Source organism: Salvelinus sp. IW2-2015, linkage group LG32, assembly GCF_002910315.2.
Source record: "Salvelinus sp. IW2-2015 linkage group LG32, ASM291031v2, whole genome shotgun sequence".
Taxonomy (NCBI): domain Eukaryota; kingdom Metazoa; phylum Chordata; class Actinopteri; order Salmoniformes; family Salmonidae; genus Salvelinus; species Salvelinus sp. IW2-2015.
Window position 1 is genome coordinate 3,197,113 of NC_036871.1, and position 24,878 is coordinate 3,221,990.

Below are 24,878 nucleotides of genomic sequence, written 5' to 3' on the forward strand. Positions count from 1 at the left end.
TCTTGCAAGAGCCTCACACACCTGGCTTACAGAGACAGACTCAAAGCAAGCCATAATGGTCCTGGTTCTGCTGGCGGACATGTCAAAGGCTTCTTACAATAAACAAGTCAAGATAGAGCAGAGAAACATCTTGATTCAAAGCAACAATGTCAGTGTCTTGGTCTCAGTGTGAAGGAAGAATACTCCCAAGCCAGGCCTCTTGACTCAAGGCCCGTGTGTCCACAAGTGTGTCTGTGTCTGTGTCCAATGTTACTCACCTGGTTTCACAGCTGTACAACAGGGAGAACACAGAGGGTGATAGCAATGGAATGTAGCTCATGGCCAGAGGTAAAATCTGGGGTCCCAGAGGTTGGGGTTGTCTCGTCTTACTCTTCCTGCTTCACATGTCCACTCGGAGAGAGTCATCTCTGAGGATACACTGGACACTGGCTATGCCAACGACATTGGCCTGTGATGTGTTTAAGGCTAGCAAACATTGAAAATGGAAGAGGAGGCTAAGCAACTGGAGGAATGGACGACAGAGAACAAACTGCTTCTTAATGGGAAGAAGTTGTCGAATAAGAATCTGCTTCTCAAAAAATCCTCCGCAACCGGCTCCTAATACTGGGTGGACAGGCTGTTCCAGTTCTACAAGCACAAAATAACTTGGCTTCCACTTGGACAACCAACTTAGTGGGAACCAACACATTGACCAGGCAGTGAAAAAGGCTTCAAGGCGTTTCCACTTCCTTACTGTAATGGCAAGAAACGTCTTTCCCGCTGATTACATCTACAGCACTCTGATCCGACCATGCCTGGAGTATGCCAGTGTGTTGCTGGTGGACTGCACAAAGAAGCTGCAAGCTGCACTGGATAGGGTACAAAAAAGGTAAGCAAGATAATAACAAAAAACAGAGACATCCCACTGACCCTTCCACCACTAACATTCACAGATAGAGCAAGCAGAAGATTGGTCACTGACATGCACCAACCTGACCACCATCTACATGATTCCTACCACAGAGAAGGGGAACAGCACTGCAGAATCCTCCACAACCAGAGCCAACTGTCCATCATTAATGCAAGGACAAATAGACAAAGATTTTAGCACTGCCATCTGACTTTTTCACAACCAAACAGACTTTTAAACTGTAATTGGTTAGGACATTTTTTAAATGAATGTAGTATACAGTGTTTTTTAAGCCTTTGTCTAAATGTATCTGGTGACTGGTAAATGTCAGCACCTGGCATTTACCTGTGGCCATGTCTCCCTCTAGTGTTGCCTATGGTAATCCATTTTACATTTTTTAAAGGATCTTTATTTAACTAGGCAAGTCAGTTAAGAACAATTCTTATTTACAATGACGCGCTACCCCAGCCAAACCCTAAAACGGACAGCGCTGGGCAATTGTGCGCCGCCGATTGTGCGAATTCTGCGACTCCCAATCACGGCCGGTTGTGATAAAGCCTGGAATCAATCAGTGTGTGTAGATCGGTAAAAAAATATTAATATTTAATCAATTTTGAAATCAGGCTGAATCACAACAAAATGTGGAATAAGTCAAGTGGTATGAATAATTTCTGAAGGCGCTGTAAATCCATTTTACATGTTTGAAGATGAAGTATTGTAATTAAGGCTTGAAACATATTCAGAAATGATTGAATCAGACAGCTTTTTGGCACATTCTTACCACAATTGTGTGAATCATTTGTCATCTTTACATATCTGGCACACCTGGCGCCTTTGGTTGTGTATTCTACATCACTGTGAACATTTTAAGATATTATTGGGCATACTACAATTATATTTCATACAGGTATGGTAATGCAGAGTTAATCCAATAAGATGCCATTGAGCTGTATCTCTCAAACATCTTTAAAACCGTGTTGTGGTGAAAATGCGTGCCTCTATCACCAAAGTTACAATCCAAAAACATAGGTGCCCCACTACATGAAATTCTATAGCTAAGCTTCCAACATTTTGATATCAATGGCACGATAAGGGCTATTTTTAAACAATAGTTATAGCTGGTGCTTTCTAAGTTGGTTTTATTATATATCATTTGAAAGTTAATTTCATGACCTTTCAGAACCACTTGTCAAACAAAGATTAAAACGTATCAGGGTTGACTTTTTAAAGCAATTTATACAGGTAATTCTGATATGTACCCTAGAGGTCAAATGTCAAGGTTCTGTTGACCTAAACATTCCAGAAATGTGTCTGATTGATACGTAAATCTTAGGCTAAGCTCCAATTATATATGATTAAAGGGTATACGTGAGCAATTGTCAGTCATGTAGAAGTACCAAGCAACAGAGTTTTCCCTGTAATAAAGAAAGCAGAAGATGCAAAAGCTTCCCAATGTCCGCCAAATACCTTAACTTGCAATTCCAGATCTCTGCTGAACAAAGTGGATGAGTTTGAACTTTTACTCATATCATCCAGGGCTGAAATTGGTTCTGCAACGGAAACATGGGCACATGACAACATTCCATATAAGTCCCTAAACATAGAGGGTTTTCAGGTGTTCATGCAGGTCAGAAATCCTAGCCTAAATATGGAAGGAGGAGGAGTGGCCATATCTGTGGATGATAGTCTCCAGGTTAAGATACGCACTGACCTTGAAAGAGATGAGTTTGAGTGTTTCAGAATCCAGTTGCGCCCAGAGCTAGTTCCTAGATCAATTCCAACAATTGTTGTTGGAACACTTTACCATCCTCCATGGGCTTATTGAGAATAAACTGCAACAGCAAGCTATTAACACCATTAACTCTGAATCTGAAATGACCTGAAGTAGATATTGTCTTATGTGGGGATTTCAATCATCTACCTACCAAGGCCCTAACCCTAACCCTTAACTCCCAGCCCAATCTGAAACAGGTTGTCAAAAATAAGACCCGTGGAGACTCCATGATTGATCTGATCAGCACCCCTACTGTGTTGGCCCCGCTGGGTTCAAGTGGCCACCAGTGTACCAGTGCAACTCACTCCCACCAGTGTACCTAAACATGGGAAACAAATATAATACAGAGTAGGGCTACAGGTTGTTTGAGAGAAAGGAGGCCCTAGCCTGGTGTCTGGCCATCACTGACTGGTTAGCTGTCTACAATGAGGAGAAGATGGATGAAAAGTTATAGATTTTTAACACCAACATACAAATGGCCCTTGATGTGTGTATGCCCATTCAAAATAAAAAATAAAAACAGCCCGGGACAAGCCATGGATGACGGAACAACTAAAAGTGTCCATCAAGATATGGCAAAAAATATTTGACAGATGGGGGGAAACTGAGAAATAGAAAAAAGCGAGAAACGCTGTTCAAAAGCTTATCCGAGGGGCAATGAAGAAAAACTACTACACAAATTAAATTCAAGCCCTTAAAAAGAACCCAAACGAGTGGTGGTACTTCCTCAATAAAGAGCTTGGTTGTTAAAAATCATTTAGAGGGATGATACAGATTGGCGATGTGGAAAATAACAATGTTGCTGAGGTCTTGAAAAACGTATTTGCTGAAGCGTGGACAGGAAATACATCCTTCACTGTTTTTCCTCTTCCTAGGCCTGTTGGGGAAGGAGAACCATGCAACATTGGACAAATGAAACAAGCTCTTTCAAGACTCAGTCCTAAGAAAGCATGTGGTCCAGATGGTTACTCAAGGAATTTTCAGAAGTTCTAGCGCCAGTGGTCACTCACTTTGTTAACACTTCCTATCAACTGGGCTCTGTACCTACAGAGTGGAAGACCGCTAACATCTGCCCCATTCCTAAGGTCTCCAGTCCTGGACAGAAAAATGATTGGAGACCAATCTCTCTGACATCCTGTCTAGGCAAAGTCCAGGAAAGGATCATTGCCAGGAAGCTCATACCAGTTGATCTTGAAGAATGCAAAAGAAAACAGCATGCATACTTGCCTAAACACAGCACAACAAATGTGCTGGTCAGAGCCTCACACACCTGGCTTACAGAGACAGACTCAAAGCAAGCCATAATGGTCCTGGTTCTGCTGGCGGACATGTCAAAGGCTTCTTACAATAAACAAGTCAAGATAGAGCAGAGAAACATCTTGATTCAAAGCAACAATGTCAGTGTCTTGGTCTCAGTGTGAAGGAAGAAGACTCCCAAGCCAGGCCTCTTGACTCAAGGCCCGTGTGTCCACAAAGTGTGTCTGTGTCCAATGTTACTCACCTGGTTTCACAGCTGTACAACAGGGAGAACACAGAGGGTGATAGCAAATGGAATGTACAGCTCATGGCCAGAGGTAACATCTGGGGTCCCAGAGGTTGGGGTRGTCTCGTCTTACCTCTTCCTGCTTCACATGTCCACTCGGAGAGAGTCATCTCTGAGGATACACTGGACATTGGCCTGTCCTGTGCTTTAAGGCTAGCAAACATTGAAAATGGAAGAGGAGGCTAAGCAACTGGAGGAATGGACGACAGAGAACAACATGCTTCTTAATGGGAAGAAGTCTGTCGAACTAAGAATCTGCTTCTCAAAAAATGGATAGGGTTCAGAAAAAGGCAAGCAAGATAATAACAAAAAACAGAGACATCCCACTGACCCTTCCACCACTAACATTCACGGATAGAGCAAGCAGAAGATTGGTCACTGACATGCACCAACCTGACCACCATCTACATGATATCCTACCACAGAGAAGGGGAYACAGCACTGGCAGAATCCTCCACAACCAGAGCCAACTGTCCATCATTAATGCAAGGACAAATAGACAAAGATTTTAGCACTGCCATCTGACTTTTTCACAACCAAACAGACTTTTAAACTGTAATTGGTTAGGACATTTTTTAAATGAATGTAGTATACAGTGTTTTTTTAAGCCTTTGTCTAAATGTATCTGGTGACTGGTAAATGTCAGRCACCTGGCATTTACCTGTGGCCATGTCTCCCTCTAGTGTTGCCTATGGTAATCCATTTWKKWTTTTTAAATGTAATCTTTATTTAACTAGGCAAGTCAGTTAAGAACAKATTCTTATTTACAATGACGGCCTACCCCAGCCAAACCCTAAAACGGACAGCGCTGGGCCAATTGTGCGCCGCCGATTGTGCGAATTCTGCGACTCCCAATCACGGCCGGTTGTGATAAAGCCTGGAATCAAATCAGTGTGTGTAGATCGGTAAAAAAAATATTAATATTTAATCAATTTTGAAATCAGGCTGAATCACAACAAAATGTGGAATAAGTCAAGTGGTATGAATAATTTCTGAAGGCGCTGTAAATCCATTTTACATGTTTGAAGATGAAGTATTGTAATTAAGGCTTGAAACATATTCAGAAATGATTGAATCAGACAGCTTTTTGGCACATTCTTACCACAATTGTGTGAATCATTTGTCATCTTTACATATCTGGCACACCTGGCGCCTTTGGTTGTGTATTCTACATCACTGTGAACATTTTAAGATATTATTGGGCATACTACAATTATATTTCATACAGGTATGGTAATGCAGAGTTAATCCAATAAGATGCCATTGAGCTGTATCTCTCAAACATCTTTAAAACCGTGTTGTGTGTGAAATGCAGTGCCTCTATCACCAAAGTTACAATCCAAAAACATAGGTGCCCCACTACATGAAATTCTATAGCTAAGCTTCCAACATTTTGATATCAATGGCACGATAAGGGCTATTTTTAAACAATAGTTATAGCTGGTGCTTTCTAAGTTGGTTTTATTATATATCATTTGAAAGTTAATTTCATGACCTTTCAGAACCACTTGTCAAACAAAGATTAAAACGTATCAGGGTTGACTTTTTAAAGCAATTTATACAGGTAATTCTGATATGTACCCTAGAGGTCAAATGTCAAGGTTCTGTTGACCTAAACATTCCAGAAATGTGTCTGATTGATAGCTGTAAATCTAGGCTAAGCTTTCCAATTATATATGATTAAAGGGTATACGTGAGCAATAACTTGTTGTATACTAACATTGTTTGTCATAGGGCAATACACAAAAAACATCAAATCTTATGTAAATATGAATCCATGACTATGATGAAATAATCACTAACCTCGAACCACCCATCGACCACCCACCCTCCCCGGTCAAGCCACCGGCCCCTTCTAGGCGGAGTGAAGATGATGATGAAGAGCAGGACCTGAACAAGACCCTGGGGGTGCAGCTCTTCCAGCAGATTCTCCACCCACCGGCCCGTGGACCCCCAGAGAAACACCGTGCCTACAACGAGGAAGACTTTGAGTGTYAGCCACCAATGTTTACTTGTTAACCTTCATATCTATTAAATCACTGTTTTATGTACCATAGAAAGAGTATCAGTTACCGTGTACAGCTTGACATCACATTCTGGTTGGAAGTAGTATTGAGTATGGGCCGTGCCTGTCCATCAAAAATGTATCTTTCATCAGCTTTTGATGCCCGTTAAAAGACAGACAACGCTGCTCAACAAATATCATCTCAATGCAGACAAGGAAGTGTGTCACCAAATGACGACTTGACCAAACGCGGTTTATTTCTCCTGTCTGCAGACCACCGCCACTCCTCCCACCACATCCACCACCCGCTGTCCAAACTACCCCCAGAAAGGAGGAAGAAGAGCAAGAAGAAGGAAGCGGGATGGAGGAGAGGATCCGGGACTGGCGGAGCACCCAACATAGAGGAGGACGAGGAAGAAGAGGAGGCAGACGAGTCCTACAGCCAGAACGATGGAGAGGGGGGGCAGACCACCACCCCCACACCTGATACAGACACGGACACACACAACGAGGGTGTGCAGGTAGAGTTGCAAGCTTATAATGGTTTACATTATATTATAGTGGTTTATAGTATACACTGTATTTGTTCTAGTATATTAGTTTTATAGTATACACGCATACATATAGTACATACTGTACACACACACCCAGCTACTTTCTTTTTGATTAGGTAGGCCTCTTCCTCATTGACCCCAATCTTTCCTCTCTGTAGTTCTTCGTGTCTGAGGATGACCCTGCCAGTGTCACTCCTGCCCCCACGCACAGCAAGGCTGGCAGTGCCACCCTTCCCAGACGCCTCACCATCGTACCTGAGACTGCCCTGGGTTCCAACCTGCCAGAGGATGCCACACCCACGGAGTAAGTGAGAAAGATGCACACAAACACACATACACATAAACACATGGACAGACTGACATACCAACACACACACACACACACACACACACACACACACACACACACACACACACACACACACACACACCTGTCTCTTATACACATCTAGATGTGTATAAGAGACAGCACACACACACACACACACACACACACACACACACACACACACACACACACACACACACACACACACACACACACACACACACACACACACACACACACACACACACACACACACACACACACACACACACACACACACACACACACACCCCATAGAGACCATGTGCTTGATGTATTTGATCCCATTTCATCTATTCCGCTCCAGCCACTACCACGAGCTTGTCCTCCCCAATTAAGGTGCCACTAACCTCCTGTGACACACACACAAACTGATAAAGCAATTTACACACATTTGCAAACACATGCATAGAGTTAAGTGTGTGCACAGAGAAACACACAGTCACAGTACTTTATCTGTCTGCCTGCCTGTCCATCCGTCTGTCTAATTACTTGTACGTCATTATAGTTGTCCCAGTGAGCCAGTGGGCTCAGTGTTGGCCCCCAACAAAGGGAGGAATGGCCTATCCTCCGGCCCCTCCCGGGAGTCCCACAACCTCTCCACACGGGGCTCCACGCCTCCCTCCTCCTCCACCTCCTCTTCCTCCTCCAGGACACCGCCCCCTGGCAGCCGCAGCTACGACCTGCAGGAGCGCCGGCGCTCGGGCAACATGACGGGCGGGCAGCAGGAGCGCCACCAGGCCACCGACGACAGCGAGGCCCAGATGCTGGGGTCCGCCGACCTGGATGGCATCAAGAGTGAGTTCTAATCAATGAGTCAGTCAGTCAGTCTACAAATCAATCAATCAATAAATATAATTTTTCCGACCTAGAACCCCAAAGATCAAGCAGTACCACGTGGCAGGGAACAACTATCTGGAAAGAAGAACATTTTACAGGAACTATACTCAGAGGGGTARGATTTTTGGAGCATAGAATTACATCATGTAATTTTTAGAATGAAATAATTGCATTTCCATGACACAGGGGGCTGATTCACATTTTAATGTGACATAATAGAAGCATGTCATGACTAAACTGTTTTCAGCATGTTTTCAATTACAGGGGATTCATTTTAGTATTACTATGACATCATTGCAGCAACTTTTTAATGACTTTACAGGAGACTAAATGTATATATTACTTGGACATCATTGCAGAATTTTTTCCATGACTTCACAGAGGATTAACTTTGATATTACTGTGACATCATTGCAGCATTTTTCCATGACTTCACAGAGGATGAACTTTGATATTACTGTGACATCATTGCAGCATTATTTCCATGACTTCACAGAGGATGAACTTTGATATTACTGTGACATCATTGCAGCATTATTTCCATGACTTCACAGAGGATGAACTTTGATATTACTGTGACATCATTGCAGAATTTCCAGGCCTACACAGGAGATTAACTTTGATATTACCGTGACATCATGTAGCATTATTTCTATGACTTTACCGGATTTAAATTTTGATATTACTGTGACATCATTGTAGCATTATTTCTATGACTTTACCTGGGATTAACTTTGATATTACTGTGACATCATTGCAGCATTTTGATGACTACACAAGGGAATACTCATTTCATAAGAAATGAACAAACATTCTTTCCCATTGACCCCAATTGGGAAAGAGCCAACTTCGTCTTCATTTTTTTGTAATACAGAATAATAAAACATATCTAGAAGCTGCTGTGTTGTTAAATGTAAATGTTACCAGGTCAAAAATCCCGACCTCCGGTTCGCTATGCTCCCACATAGGGAAATAGAGCCTGCAAGGAGAGCCCTGTGGCTTCAGGCTATTCAGCGTGGGAGAGTGGGAAATTGTGGGGACCCAGTGTCCATGTAGGCTACCCGTAGCTATGTGTGTGGAAACCATTTCATCACAGGACAACTTGTTTAGTATTGTCTGTTTTGTACACTCACTATTTGTAGCTGTATAGTCTGTTTGTTCGTGTTGTTGGTCTTGACTAGCTTAATGTTCTGGTTGGTAGCTAGCTAGCATTTACTCATGTGGCTAATGTAGCGCCATCATGAAAAGGGGCATGAGGGAAGCCCTACAATATTATGTTTTTCTAAGTAGTGAGAACGGTTGTAATCAGGGAATGTTGAAAAGTAATCTTTAGACATGTACTTTACTTAAATGTAGTTTGGTAATTGACTAAAACAAGCAGAGGACAAGAACATTGCGTTTGAAAAAGTTTTTTGCTGAGAGCCAATGYGGTAACCAATGTAACCATTGGTTGTTTTCCCCACAGGTGGGCTGGGCGGCAACTTTCTATTTAGTACTGACTGGGACTATACCTTTGATATTACTTTGACATCATAGCAGCATAATTTCAATGACTTCCCATATGAAAGAATGCAAGAATGAGGTCATAGTAAAATCTGAAGTTATATCACAACACTGTGGTCATAGAAGTTCTACAGTACTATGATGTCACAAAAATGCCATGTTAATCTATAGGGTATTTGTCAGTAACTTTCATGGATAACCTATCCAAATGAAATCATCACTAGGAAGAAACAATGAAAGAATGTTGTTCAATAATGTTTTTGGATTTTGGACCAAGACATGTTTTTGTATCTGTATTGTCCTTACCCTTATGGAAAGCTTACAAAACCTTGATATTTAGACACAAAAAAAGCCCATTCTCCACAGTCAATTTGCAATTGTTATCTTAAATCTGATCCTAATACGGAATTTATTGTTCTGTGTACAAGAAAACAAGGCCGTCCATCCCACATGCTCAGTGTGCACCGTTGGAATGTGAACATTTTCAAAGAGCCCATAGCTGCCCACCACCGGAGTTCTTTTCCAGTTTCCCATTGTTTGTTTCATGTTCAGATAAAAGTCTGTGAGCGTGTGTGTGACGCGTGCCCATGTGTCATTCTTTGGAAAACAATCATTCATTTTGGAAGCATGGTTTGGTTCTGTGTTTTGAAAGTCAAAACGTTGCAACTGCGCTTGTCTTTGAGTCAGAGGCAATTTCTTTGTGAGTATCCATGACATCATATACAATTACATAATTATTATTATATTGCTTATAATAGAATATGCAAGTTTGTCATTCAGATCAACATGTTAAAAATGTGTATCAACGGTTTGCTAACCTTTATCTTCATGTGATCATGAGCCATGAATTAGCCTCTATTTGAGCTATGTGAAGTGAGTGAAGAAATGTTGGCTCGTTGATGATGGTGGGTGTTAGTCTTGACAAATGTTAATTTGTTTTCTTTGGGTTTTAAAACCTTAGTCTCACAATGATTCCCTGGAAAGCTTTCCTATTGCTAAGCCAATCGTGAAATGTTWTTAAAAGTACTCCTGTGGGTATGTTAAAAGAACTCCTGTGGMAATCTGAGTGTGTTCTCACCGAGTGTGTTCTCACCGTACACTGCAGGTGGCAAAACTAGTTGCAATGACGTTATTCTGAAGTCTTTTGTGACGTCATGGTTTGAATGTAATAGGAGGTATTTTAGACAAAATTTCAGTGACCACAAAAATACATATTTAACTGTTTGTATCCTGGTCAGAAAACCAAAATATGGTGTCTTTCCCAAATGTTTTGATGTTGTCGTGAAAAAAGACGGCTTTACCTGATCTGATGACTCAACAAGGAGAAAATCAGTTTGGGACCAGAAAATAACTTTCTCTCTATTTTTCTCTTTCCGTCTCTCTTTCTCCCTGTCCCCATGTTCCTTAGGTCACAGGTTCGAGGATGTGCCTGSGGTGCACCGTCACCTGGTCAGGAAGAGCAACAAGGGTCAGGTGGTGCACATCAGCAAGGACCACAAGGAGCCTAGTGCCCACTGCTGCAAGTTGGACCGTACCCCACATGAGGTGGGTACCATGGAACAAGAGGATAATGAGTTTAATGGGCAGTGATTTTGGCCCAATTCCATGTTTTGCTACCACTTCACCGGAATGGTCTATCGTAGACTTACATAACATTGTTGTATGCTATTACACTTCATTTGACCCCCACTGGTGTAGGCCAGTAGTGTTACTGCTGGTTATAAGTAGCAGGCAGTGACGTGAGTAGCACATGTCAAGTTGTTTTTATGATGGAGAGTTTGGGTTCAGAAGTCAATGTCTCACCTGTACAATAACTCCCTGCTTTGGTACTTAAGTCAGTCAGGGAAAGGTGAAACGTTAAAAATGAACTTAGGAACGCCATTCACATGCCACAAGAAAAAGAGGAGAGGTAACACGACACAAGGGGCTCTAGGAAGTAAGCGAGGGAGTTAAGTTTGTTGTATTAGGGTAGCTAGGTAGACATAACTCTCTTCTGCGTGTGTGTGTGTGTGTGTGTGTGTGTGCGCGCGCGCGTGTGATAGAGTGAACGTTAAACAATGGACAGACCATTTCACATGCGCTCTCTTGTTGAGCCAGTAACTGTGTGTGTGTTAGTGTGTGTTAGTGTGTGTGTGTAAGGTAAGCCTGCCCTATTAGATTTGTCAGTATCTCTGCTTCTCACTCACCCAGCCAGTGCTTGAGTATCGGTCCACCTCGCGTTCGGACAGAATGGTTCGCTTGGAGTTCATGGGTCGTATGGCACGGCACCAGAAGGTAGGGTCGTTTTGAACCAGTACAACCTGGTTTTAGCCCGGGTAACTTTGGATTTGCTGTGTTAGCCTTCAGATTGGTTTGGACTGCAGTTACTTACTTTCTAACACCACACCTATACAGCATGGTGTGTTTGTAGACACTTGATGCATGCTGGATGCTGCCATAATATCTTCATGCACCTGTTTTTAACGTGTTATTGTTGTTCGTGGGAGCTTAGTCTGGTTGATACACCACTTGTTTGTGATGTGGAAACTTTTGGATTTCTTGTTGGTCTCAGAGTAATAACACTAGAAACACTAATAAGTATGGTCCAATGTACTACATTTATTTTGGTTATTGAGACACATGAGTTGGGAGTTCGTCTCCAGAAAGACTCCGTGTTCCACCCAAATGTTTGCTGTGTGTTGTGTCTGGGGTGTTAGAAATTCTTCTTTTTGTTTTCCTATCCGAAGTTGGATTCGAGATGAGGTGGTTTCTAGATTAGATGTTTCAGATCAGTACTACTGTGTACTATAAAGAATAGTGTTGGGCACAAACATCGATAATTCATTTGATATCGATTTGTCATTCCTGTTAAGCTACTGTATTATGTAAAAAGGAGTACTGAGAAACCATCTCACAGACCTTCGCACAGGCTCTCAACTTGGTATGTGTGATTGCCTGCTGATGGGCCATTGTTTTCAAACTGGTTGGYATATGTTAAAAGACTTCCAAAACATTCACACCTGGCCCAATGGACAATCAGGAAGCAGTTGTCTGGACTTCACAGAGTTGCAAAAGCGATATATATATACAGTATATATATAATATACACTGCTCAAAAAAATAAAGGGAACACTTAAACAACACAATGTAACTCCAAGTCAATCACACTTCTGTGAAATCAAACTGTCCACTTAGGAAGCAACACTGATTSACAATAAATTTCACATGCTGTTGTGCAAATGGAATAGACAACAGGTGGAAATTATAGGCAATTAGCAGGACACCCCCAATAAAGGAGTGGTTCTGCAAGTGGTGACCACAGACCACTTCTCAGTTCCTATGCTTCCTGGCTGATGTCACTTTTGAATGCTGGCGGTGCTTTCACTCTAGTGGTAGCATGAGACGGAGTCTACAACCCACACAAGTGGCTCAGGTAGTGCAGCTCATCCAGGATGGCACATCAATGCGAGCTGTGGCAAGAAGGTTTGCTGTGTCTGTCAGCGTAGTGTCCAGAGCATGGAGGCGCTACCAGGAGACAGGCCAGTACATCAGGAGACGTGGAGGAGGCCGTAGGAGGGCAACAACCCAGCAGCAGGACCGCTACCTCCGCCTTTGTGCAAGGAGGAGCAGGAGGAGCACTGCCAGAGCCCTGCAAAATGACCTCCAGCAGGCCACAAATGTGCATGTGTCTGCTCAAACGGTCAGAAACAGACTCCATGAGGGTGGTATGAGGGCCCGACGTCCACAGGTGGGGGTTGTGCTTACAGCCCAACACCGTGCAGGACGTTTGGCATTTGCCAGAGAACACCAAGATTGGCAAATTCGCCACTGGCGCCCTGTGCTCTTCACAGATGAAAGCAGGTTCACACTGAGCACATGTGACAGACGTGACAGAGTCTGGAGACGCCACGGAGAACGTTCTGCTGCCTGCAACATCCTCCAGCATGACCGGTTTGGCGGTGGGTCAGTCATGGTGTGGGGTAGCATTTCTTTGGGGGGCCGCACAGCCCTCCATGGGCTCGCCAGAGGTAGCCTGACTGCCATTAGGTACCGAGATGAGATCCTCAGACCCCTTGTGAGACTATATGCTGGGTTGGCCCTGGGTTCCTCCTAATGCAAGACAATGCTAGACCTCATGTGGCTGGAGTGTGTCAGCAGTTCCTGCAAGAGGAAGGCATTGATGCTATGGACTGGCCCGCCCGTTCCCCAGACCTGAATCCAATTGAGCACATCTGGGACAACATGTCTCGCTCCATCCACCAACGCCACGTTGCACCACAGACTGTCCAGGAGTTGGCGGATGCTTTAGTCCAGGTCTGGGAGGAGATCCCTCAGGAGACCATCCGCCACCTCATCAGGAGCATGCCCAGGCGTTGTAGGGAGGTCATACAGGCACGTGGAGGCCACACACACTACTGAGCCTCATTTTGACTTGTTTTAAGGACATTACATCAAAGTTGGATCAGCCTGTAGTGTGGTTTTCCACTTTAATTTTGAGTGTGACTCCAAATCCAGACCTCCATGGGTTGATAAATTTGATTTCCATTGATCATTTTTGTGTGATTTTGTTGTCAGCACATTCAACTATGTAAAGAAAAAAGTATTTAATAAGAATATTTCATTCATTCAGATCTAGGATGTGTTATTTTAGTGTTCCCTTTATTTTTTTGAGCAGTATATATATATATATATTGATATCGTATAAAAAAAAATATCCCAGGTGTTTGTGGAGCTGAACGAGTTGGTGATGGATAAGAACCAGGAGTTGCAGTGGCGGGAGACGGCCCGCTGGATCAAATTTGAGGAGGACGTGGAGGAGGAGACGGACCGCTGGGGCAAACCCCACGTTGCCTCGCTCTCCTTCCGTAGTCTTCTGGAGCTCCGCAAGACCATCTCCCACGGTGAGAGAAAGAGGGGAAAGTGAGGAAAGAAAGGGCGGAAGGGAGGGAGTAGGTGGGAATAAATACGGCGAGGGGGGAGAAGGAGTTGGGAAATTAGAGAGTGAAAGAGGGAGGGGAGTGGGTGAGTTAGGAAAAGAGAAAAAGGAGTGATAAAGAGAGAGGATGGGAAGAGATTGGGGAGGAAGGGAAGAAAAGGGAGGAATAAATACAAATCGAGGGATGAGAAAGGCAAGAGAAGGAAGCAGCATTTGTGGCATTAAAGGGACACATTGGGGTGTGTTTTTTAGGTGCGGTGCTGCTGGATCTGAACCAGCACACCTTGCCTGGCATTGCCCATCAGGTGGTGGAGCAGATGATAATCTCTGACCAGATCAAAGTCGAGGACCGGGCCAATGTCCTCAGAGCCCTACTACTCAAACACAGGTATGACTTTTTTTCTTGCTGTATGCAATCCTTTATCTACCCTGCTACCTACGGTATTCACAGTGTTTATATACATCATTGGTACTTCTACACAAACTCAGTTCAGGCGTTCTCTCTCTCCTCTTCTCTGCCCGCAGTCACCCGAGCGACGAGAAAGAACACAGCTCTTTCACGCAGAACATCTCTGCCGCCAGCCTGGCCTCCCTGATGGTGAACCACCACAGCAGCAGCAACCACATAGGCCAAGCCGAGCCCTCTGTCACTGAACCCGTCATGGGTGGAGGAGAGGCCGCCTGCATCCTTCCAGACACCCGCATTGACATGGAGAAGAGCGAGGTCTTCACTTGAAAGTGTGGCTGTGTTTTTGGGAGTGTGTTGAGTTGAGTTTGTCTGTGTGTGCAGGATGTTTGTGAGTCTGAGCGTTTTTGTGATCTCTGTTTGTGTAATAGTGTGTTGTTTGAGTTGTGTTTCTGGGTGGGTGTGTGCATTCATCTTTATCCACTTGTCTAGGTGATTGTTTATGTTTTTTTTTGTCTGAGTGTGTGTGGGTTTTTGTTGTCTAAACTACGTTTTCTTCTACAGAAAGACAATCCTCCCAAATTGGGCATGCACAGGTCCAAGTCCAAACATGAGCTCAAGTTGCTGGAGAAGATTCCYGAAAATGCAGAGGCCACCGTCGTCCTCGTAGGTATGCCTTACTATTCAAATAAAATAAAATGTTATTTGTCACATGCTTCGTAGACGAGCTGGTCAGCGCATGCTTTGAGTATGTGTCCTGGTAATCAGTCTGCGGCCTTGTGAATGTTAACCTGTTTAAAGGRCGTACTCACATCGGCTACGGAGAGCGTGATCACACATTCGTCCGGAACAGCTGGTGCTCTCATGCATGTTTCAGTGTTGCTTGACTCGAATCATTAAAGTTCAATTACATTTAATAACTGTCTCTCGCAGGCACCGTGGCCTTCCTGGAGCAGCCATCCATGGCATTTGTGCGTCTGCAGGAAGCTGTGCTGCTGGAGTCTGTGCTGGAGGTGCCCGTCCCTGTACGTTTCCTCTTCCTTCTAATGGGCCCGCCCATCGCTAACATCGACTACCACCAGATCGGCCGCTCCATCTCCACACTTATGTCTGACAAGGCGAGTTAACCGTTGGGTAATCCATACTGCCCTGTGTGMCTCAGTTGATACGAGCGTGGCACTAGCAACACAAATATTGTGGCTTCAACTCTCACAGGGATCACATACAAAAAATGTATGCACTCACTGTCCTGTAAATCACTTTGAATAACTCTGATAAGTGGCATATATTATTGTTATTAATTTTCCGCAGCACTTCCACGAGGCGGCGTACCTGGCGGACGAGCGGCAGGACCTGCTGAACGCCATCAACAGCTTTTTGGACTGTAGCATTGTGCTGCCGCCGTCTGAGGTTGGCAGCGATGAGCTGCTTCGCTCGGTGGCCCGCTTCCAGAGAGAGATGCTCCACAAGAGAGAGGAGCAGCAGGGCAAGAAGCTCAAGGTCAAAGAACCCAAGAGCCCAAAGGATAAAGGTAATAGAGACAGGCATACACTGATACACTCAGATGTGCACAGACATATACTACAGAGAGGAACCAAAGGGCAAACTACTGGCCAAAAAGCCCAAAGGTCCCATGGACAAGGGTGACAAAGACACGTACTGGAGGAAGGAGCTTGAGGGCTAACTGACCAGCAAATAACCCTCTCCCTCCCTCTCCCTCAGCTCTGCAGGCGCCCTTCAAACCTGGGGATGACCCTCTGCGCCGGTCGGGCCACCTGTTTGGGGGGCTGATCAATGACGCCGCACGGCGCTACCCCAAATATGCCAGTGACTTCCGTGATGCACTCAACCCCCAGTGCATGGCTGCCATCATCTTCATCTACTTCGCTGCTCTGTCGCCCGCTGTCACCTTTGGAGGACTGCTGGGTCAGTCACTCAGTGCCCCATTGGGGGAGGGAAGAATGGAGGGGAGGAGGGAAAGGAGGGAAAGAAGAGGGACAATTACTAAATAGAAATTAAGCTTAAAAGAGGGATAGAGTCTATAGTTGGCTGTATCATTTCGAGTTGGTAGTCACTTTCTCCATCCCTTCCTCTCTTCTTCTTCTAGGTGAGAAAACGGGGGGGTTGATTGGCGTGTCGGAGCTGATCATCGCCACGGCGATGCAAGGGGTCATCTTTTCCCTCCTGGGGGCACAGCCTCTGCTGGTGGTGGGCTTCTCTGGACCCCTCCTGGTTTTTGAGGAGGCCTTCTACTCAGTGAGCAACTACCCCAATTCTTCCATTCTGTTACTCCCCCTTCTCCCCAAATTTTGTTCACTCCCCTGGCAAGGATTTACAAGTAATAAACTGTTTTCAAAATGACTGGATTCCCAGCTGAAGGATTTCCTGRTTATTCCTTCCTAATTCCAGAAATCTTTTAACTGGAAAAAACMATGAACTTTGGGAACGTTTCAGTGATTTTGCAACCCTAGCTGGTGCAAGGAATATGGTTGCAATGTGTGCATGATAATGTCCCTTTCTGAACATAACCCAAAGTTGCCTCGTGGTTCTGTATTACAGTTCTGCAATGCCAACCACATAGAGTACCTGACAGGCCGGGTGTGGATTGGCTTCTGGCTGGTGCTCATCGTGGTCATCATAGTGGCCTTTGAGGGCAGCTTCCTGGTCCGCTTCGTCTCGCGCTTTACCCAGGAGATCTTCTCCTTCCTCATCTCCCTCATCTTCATCTACGAGACCTTCTCGAAACTGGGCAAGGTGAGGTTTAGAGGAGGAGCGCCCTTTAACACTGGGCTGGAGCTGATTGGGCTTGCTTGTCCACTGGCCTACAAGTTCATAGCTTTTCATTGCTAGCATACCGCTGCATGCATTATGACTCCGTCGAGAGCATTTGAAACGGAAGTCATCTATCGCACGCCTGACACAGATGAAATGGTGCAGGAATGTATGCGACTCATGAGAAAACTGTCTGTCTGTGTGTTTACCTGTGTGTCTGCCTGTGTGTCTGTCTCTGAGTCTCCTGTCTGTCTTCTGTCTGTCTGTCTGTCTGTCCTGTCCTGTCTGTCTGTCTGTCTGTCTGTCTGTCTGTCTGTCTGTCTGTCTGTCTGTCTGTCTGTCTGTCTGTCTGTCTGTCTGTCTGTCTGTCCTGTCTGTCTGTCGTCTGTCTGTCTGTCTGTCCTGTCTGTCTGTCTGCCTGTCTGTCGTCTGTGTGTGTGCCCTGTCTGTCTGTCTGTCGTATCAAAAACCCACCAGATCTTTCAAGAGCATCCTCTCCAACGCTGTTACCTGGTCAACGACACATGGACATCATCATCATGCAACAACACTGTGGTTGGCGTGCCTGGCAAGGTGGTGGGGGAGCCCAACACAGCCCTCCTGACGTTGGTGCTAATGTCCGGAACGTTCTTCATTGCGTTCTACCTGCGCAAGTTCAAGAACAGTGCCTTTTTCCCAGGCAAGGTAAGTACAGTAAGCCTGGGCTGCCTGACCAGAGCCATACAGTATTGGCCCTTAAAAAATACTTATTCAAAATGCATTAAAGGTGCACTATGCAGAAATTGCTCTGCCATTTCCTGGTTGATAAAATTCTAGTAGTTCACCTAATTTCAGTTTGTGACAAAATAAGCAAGTATAGTGTAGAGAATCATTGTACCATCTAAACTGCTGTGAAATATATTTTCCATAACCCKKWTTTRTTTTTTCAAGTGTTTTAAGTTGGTGTACAAAACTGAAAGTAAAAGACGCAGAAATGAAACTTAAGGCTGGAAGCATAGAAATAGTGAACATAAAACAGATCTACCGCTTCTTAGACATGCTTTTGATAACAATGACCGATCTATGACTCTCATTTCTATGTATATTTTGTCGGGTTGCCCAAAAAGTTACATATTGCAGCTTTAATGTGTGCGGCAGAGCATGTGGCAGTAAGCAACAATGTTATATTCAATCTGACTTGTGCATGTTCTTTGTCTCAGCTCCGTAGGATGATTGGAGACTTCGGGGTTCCCATCGCGATTCTCATCATGGTGTTGGTGGACTACAGCATAAAAGACACCTACACCCAGGTGAGATATAGGTCAAGATCAAATGTCAAGAGAGCAATCAGAAATGAGAATAGCCCAGGCTAACCTTTTCCCTTTTACCACTCCACCCTATTCAGAAGCTAAGCGTGCCCACAGGCTTCTCGGTGACCAGTCCTGAAAAGCGGCGGTGGCTGATCCCCCCGCTGGGCTCGGACGGACAGTTCCCTGTCTGGATGATGGCCATCAGCATCTTACCTGCCCTGCTCGTCTTCATCCTCATCTTCATGGAGACACAGATCACCACGTAAAGCCGGGTGTACACTACAAGGCCATGATTTAGCTGTCCCAGATAAGTTTTTGAAGTCGGAGACAAAATCCCCACGTCGTTACTTACACAGGGTGCGCGGCTGTCACCGATGCTTGTTTAATATGAACGGGTCAGAGACGCAATCTGAGGGCTACTGATCTCGTCTTTGAGCAGTCCCAAACATCCCAATATTTTCAAACATGTTTGATTTMATCAGCAAAAATCTGCAATGCTCTRGTAGTGTGAGATGTGCATATTATAGAGTAATACAACCGGTTACCTCTGCACCCCCATCTTACATATTATAGAGTAATACAAGTAATCTCTCTCCCTACCCCCTCACTCTTTCTCTCCTTCACTCAATCCCTCTCCGTCCATGTTCCTCTCTTTTTATACACTCTTTCTCTCTTTGGTCTATCTCCTTCCGTCAGGCTGATAGTCAGCAAGAAGGAACGGATGCTGTTGAAGGGCTCCGGCTTCCACCTGGACCTGCTCATCATCGTGGCCATAGGTGGGGTTTCGGCCCTGTTCGGTCTGCCCTGGTTGGCCGCCGCCACCGTGCGTTCTGTTACTCACGCAAACGCCCTTACCGTCATGAGCAAGGCGGTGGCCCCCGGCGACAAGCCCCGTATCCATGAAGTGAAAGAGCAGAGGGTGACGGGCTTCCTCGTAGCTCTGTTTGTCGGTAGGCATGACCCCTCTAACTTAGCGCCCAGGACTAAATCGAGAGTAGGGTCGCAAAATTCCAGAAACTTTCCCAAAATGCACAGTTTTTCCCAAAAATCCTGGTTGGAGGATCTCCCTGGAATTAGGAGGGAATAAGCAGGGAGAGGGTCCTCCAACTGTGAATCCTACAACCAGGATTTCTGGAAGACCTGGGAAGTTTGGGAACGGTTCTGGAGTTTTACAACCCTACAAAAAAAACACATGTCAAATTTGCAGTTTCATATGTGAAATATCTGTTTCACATTTATTAAATTTAGAGTTCACATGTTTACACCACCTTTTCAAATGTGAGCAGAATAACATGTTTTCACCTCACATGTGAATTACAGTTTCACATGTGAAATTTCACATGTTAAAAACATTCACATGTGAAAATCGGATATGCATATGCACTTTCACAAATGTAAAAAAAAACTTTGTGTGAATATCTGACTTTCACATGTGGAATTGCAAAAATCATGTGTCTAAATGTAATTTGCGGTTTCACATGTAAGAATCCTCCACATGTGAAAATCTCATGTGGAGTTGAAATAATGATATTCTTCTCACATGTGAAAAGATGGTGTTAGTTTGTTGCAGTAGCAATGTTTCCACCGTTGGAATTAGGGTGACCACATCTGGGGGAAAAACTAATGCGGGACAAGGGAACGATTTTGCGGGACATTCGAGGAACAGTGGACAGAACTTTATTTTTATCATGTGAATCTTGGTGGGGAAAACAAAACAAAAAAATGTAGACGCACGCCAGCAGAGCCACTACACAACACTAAACAATACATTAAATGCACTATAACGGTGAAAAACAGTGTCCACAAACTGTTGGAGCCGACATAAAGCTGTCCCAACAGCAGAGCTTTCTTTTCAGCACCATGGAGTGAATCCCTACCACAGCTACATCTGGCTATCAGCAGTCTTAATTCAGCCTCATTTATTGCCTTTTCAACAAACATAGCTGACAATTAGATGTACAAACTACAACACTGTCATGACGTGGCCCTTGCAGGGTGTAGATCGTGGCTCCCCCCCTCACTCTCTCTGCTAAACCAGGTTTAGTACCTCAGGTCATAAATACAGGTTAGAACCTACCATGCAGTATTCAGAGAGAGAGAACGAAGGACTTCACTTCGCCAAACTCCTAAATCCCCAAAATGGGAGAATTAAACATTCGTTCTAGTTTTGAGAATGTGGGAATGATCCGTGGAAACTTAAGGGATAGTTATGTTGAGTTTCATTTGGTGATCTCATGAAGGACAGGAAACACACATAACGGTATCTCTTAAAGTGTACATTTCCCAGCTGTCAGGTTTGCATCTAAATATTGTGAAACTTATGTGATTAAACATGCAACTATTTATTAAAAGATGTAATGTGATGTTAACCTCTAAATGAGAGTATGGATTCTCATATAAAGATTAACTAGTCAGTGGCCACACCCCCGTGAGCCCAGACATCACATTAGGCGTCATGGAACCGCCCCTTTTCTACTGAAACCTATAAAACCCACCCCAGATGAAATTCACACCAGACCACGCAAACCCCGGTGTAAGTTAAGGTTGCAAATGGTTGAATTTCTAAGCCCAAAACATGCCGGTGATGCTGGTGTGTGAAGTGGTTTATACTACAACTCTACCAAAAGACAAGACTATTCCACGTGGAGCATTGTCTACACGGCTGGAAATGTTTCAACTCTGAGACTATCGATCCCTGCAGAATAAGAGCGAATCTTAGACACAAATTACTAGTCTGCAGCTAGACATTACGTAAACCTAGGACGAGAATACAGACAACCACCGAAGCATCTATTCTATTCTACTCTGAAGTATCCATTCTAACCACCTACAGGATGATCGAGGATTCCAACAGAGAACAACGACATACGGGCGTAAATATACAGTTGAAGTCGGAAGTTTACATACACTTAAGTTGGAGTCATTAACACTCGTTTTTCAACCACTCCACAAATTTCTTGTTAACAAACTATAGTTTTGGCAAGTCGGTTAGGACATTTACTTTGTGCATGACACAAGTTATTTTTCCAACAATTGTTTACAGACAGATTTATTTAACTTATAACTCACTGTATCACAATTCCAGTGGGTCAGAAGTTTACATGCACTAAGTTGACTGTGCCTTTAAACAGCTTGGAAAATTCCAGAAAATGATGTCATGGCTTTAGAAGCTTCTGATATGCTAATTGTCACACCCTGGCCATAGAGAGGTTTTTATTCTCTATTTTGGTTAGGCCAGGGTGTGACTCGGGTGGGCATTCTAGTTACTTTATTTCTATGTTTTCTCTTTGTTTTTGGCCGAGTGTGGTTCCCAATCAGAGTCAGCTGTCTATCGTTGTCTCTGATTGGGAATCATACTTAGGCAGCCTTTTTCCTACCTGTGTTGTGGGTAGTTGTTTGCTGTATAGTTTATGCTCCTTACAGAACTGTTTCGGTTTTCCCTCTTGTTTATTTTGTTCGAGTGTTTTGTGATCAAATAAAAATCATGAACACTTACCACGCTGCGCTTTGGTCCGATCCTCATTACGACGAGAGCCGTGACACTAATTGACATAATTTGAGTCAATTGGAGGTGTACCTGTGGATGTATTTCAAGGCCTACCTTCAAACTCGGTGCCTCATTGCTTGATATCATGGGAAAATCAAACAAAATCAGCCAAGGTCTCAGAAAAATATTGTAGACCTCCACAAGTCTGGTTCATCCTTGGGAGCAATTTCGAACGCCTGAAGGTACCACGTTCATCTGTACAAACAATAGTACGCAAGTATAAACACCATAGGACCACGCAGCCGTCATACCGCTCAGGAAGGAGACGCGTTCTGTCTCCTAGAGATGAACGAAAAGGTGCGAAAAGTGCAAATCCATCCCAGAACAACAGCAAAGGACCCTGTGAAGATGCTGGAGGAAACAGGTACAAAAGTATCTATATCCCCAGGAAAATGAGTCCTATATCGACATAACCTGAAAGGCCGCTCAGCAAGGAAGAAACCACTGCTCCAAAACCGCCATATAAAAGCCAGACTACGGTTTGCAACTGCACATGGGGACAAAGATCGTACTTTTTTGAGAAATGCTCCTCTGGTCTGATGAAACAAAAATAGAACTGTTTTGCCATAATGACCATCGTTATGTTTGGAGGAAAAAGGGGGAGGCTTGCAAGCCGAAGAACACCATCCCAACCGTGAAGCACGGGGGTGGTAGCATCATGCTGTGGGGGTGCTTTGCTGCAGGAGGGACTGGTGCACTTCACAAAATAGATAGCATCATGAGGCAGGAAAATGATGTGGATATATTGAAACAACATCTCAAGACATCAGTCAGGAAGTTAAAGCTTGGTCGCAGATGGGTCTCCCAAATGGACAATGACTGCAAGCATACTTCCAAAGTTGTGGCAAAATGGCTTAAGGACAACAAAATCAAGGTATTGGAGTGGCCATCACCAAGCCCTGACCTCAATCCAATAGAAGATTTGTGGGCAGAACTGAAAAAGCATGTGCGAGCAAGGAGGCCTACAAACCTGACTCAGTTACACCAGCTCTGACAGGAGGAATAGGCCAAAATCCACCCAACTTATTGTGGGAAGCTTGTGGAAGGCTCCTGAAAGGTTTGACCCAAGTTAAACAATTTAATGGCAATGCTACCAAATACAAATTGAGTGTATGTAAACTTCTGACCCACTGGGAATGTGATGAAAGAAATAAAAGCTGAAATAAATCATTCTCTCTACTAATATTCTGACATTTCACACTCTTAAAATGAAGTGGTGATCCTAACTGACCTAAGACAGGGAATTTTTACTAGGATTAAATGTCAGGAAGTGTGAAACTGAGTTTAAATGTATTTGGCTAAGGTGTATGTAAAATTCCGACTTCAACTGTATATACTTTGCAATTATTCTCGAATGAGCGGCCGTTCATGTACAAACGATTAGCATTTCAATTAATATAATTATAGAATCAATTGGTCTTTCCCAGTCTTTCTCAGTCCCACGCCCTTCCCTTTGCTCTTATCCAAGATGMCGTAGCAGTCAGACGTAGCAGTCAGACAAATTTTTCTGGATCTTGAATCCCTCAACTGATGCTAGCCAGCTAACTACCTACCAACTATCAGTTAGAAAACCATTGCTAGCGGTCATCAGCTAACCTTTAGCTCGGAAAGCTCTCGCCAGTTCGAACAACGTGACTCAAACCAGAGCATAATGGACCTATTTCTCTCCATATCCCCGGATTCCTACCGCAAACTCTGAACATTTTCATCTGGATCTTCGCAACTAGCTAACCGCAATCCCGGGTGACCACTCCTGGCTAGCGTTTCCATCCCGGAGCAAGCACCAATTAGCCAGAAGCTAACCCGACCAGGGCTCCTGTGCTACCACCGAAACCCACTCCCGGGCTACAATATCCGGACCCCTTCTACTGCCGGTACGGGGCACAGAACCCCGCCGATCCTCTACGACTGGAATACCGACATAATCTGCCCGAGGACTCCAACAGGCCCCTCAGGCGTGACGCCCGCTGAAGGTCCATTCTGCTAACCTGCCAGGCCTGCTAGCTACCTAGAGCTACCTGGAACCGTACTAATTCCACGACTGGTCTATCGACGTCACCGCACGAAGAGGCAAAAACAGACTTTCCCCCATCGCGACGTCCCCCAAAGGCTAACTTGCTATCCCCGGTCTGCTAACTGCTAGCTTGCCTGCCCCGGTTTGCTAACTGCTAGCTTGCCTGCCCCGGTCTGCTAACTGCTAGCCCCTGCTAACTGCTTGCTTGCTAACCCGGTCTACTAACTGCTAGCTTGCCAGCCCCGGTCTGCTAACTGCTAGCTTGTTTAGCCCCGGCCTACTAACTGTTAGCTTGTTAGCATCGGCCTGCTAACTGTCTGAATCGCCGTGTCCCCAGTCAGCCCAACCACTCACTGGACCCATATGTTCACTTGGCTACGCATGCCTCTCTCATATCAATATGCCTCGTCCATTACTGTCCTGGTTAGTGATTACTGTCTTATTTCACTGTAGAGCCTCT

The 24,878-nt window shown here is 44.5% G+C and overlaps 1 protein-coding gene across 2 annotated transcripts in view; it reads left to right on the forward strand.

The window, feature by feature from the left end:
- Positions 1–24,878, forward strand: part of LOC111956791 (anion exchange protein 2-like) — a 62,434-nt gene that overhangs the window by 24,789 nt on the left and 12,767 nt on the right. The window contains exons 3-21 of one of the 2 annotated variants that reach the window (XM_023977411.2): positions 6,049–6,199; positions 6,485–6,732; positions 6,924–7,069; positions 7,641–7,930; positions 10,884–11,020; positions 11,666–11,749; positions 14,175–14,355; positions 14,643–14,778; positions 14,916–15,114; positions 15,361–15,466; positions 15,730–15,914; positions 16,108–16,327; positions 16,519–16,722; positions 16,904–17,052; positions 17,356–17,550; positions 18,046–18,252; positions 18,768–18,857; positions 18,953–19,119; positions 19,554–19,807. In XM_023977411.2, coding sequence (XP_023833179.1) covers positions 6,049–6,199; positions 6,485–6,732; positions 6,924–7,069; positions 7,641–7,930; positions 10,884–11,020; positions 11,666–11,749; positions 14,175–14,355; positions 14,643–14,778; positions 14,916–15,114; positions 15,361–15,466; positions 15,730–15,914; positions 16,108–16,327; positions 16,519–16,722; positions 16,904–17,052; positions 17,356–17,550; positions 18,046–18,252; positions 18,768–18,857; positions 18,953–19,119; positions 19,554–19,807 — 3,349 coding nt within the window. The remainder of the gene's footprint in view (positions 1–6,048; positions 6,200–6,484; positions 6,733–6,923; positions 7,070–7,640; positions 7,931–10,883; positions 11,021–11,665; positions 11,750–14,174; positions 14,356–14,642; positions 14,779–14,915; positions 15,115–15,360; positions 15,467–15,729; positions 15,915–16,107; positions 16,328–16,518; positions 16,723–16,903; positions 17,053–17,355; positions 17,551–18,045; positions 18,253–18,767; positions 18,858–18,952; positions 19,120–19,553; positions 19,808–24,878) is intronic. The other variant, XM_023977412.2, reaches the window with a different exon arrangement.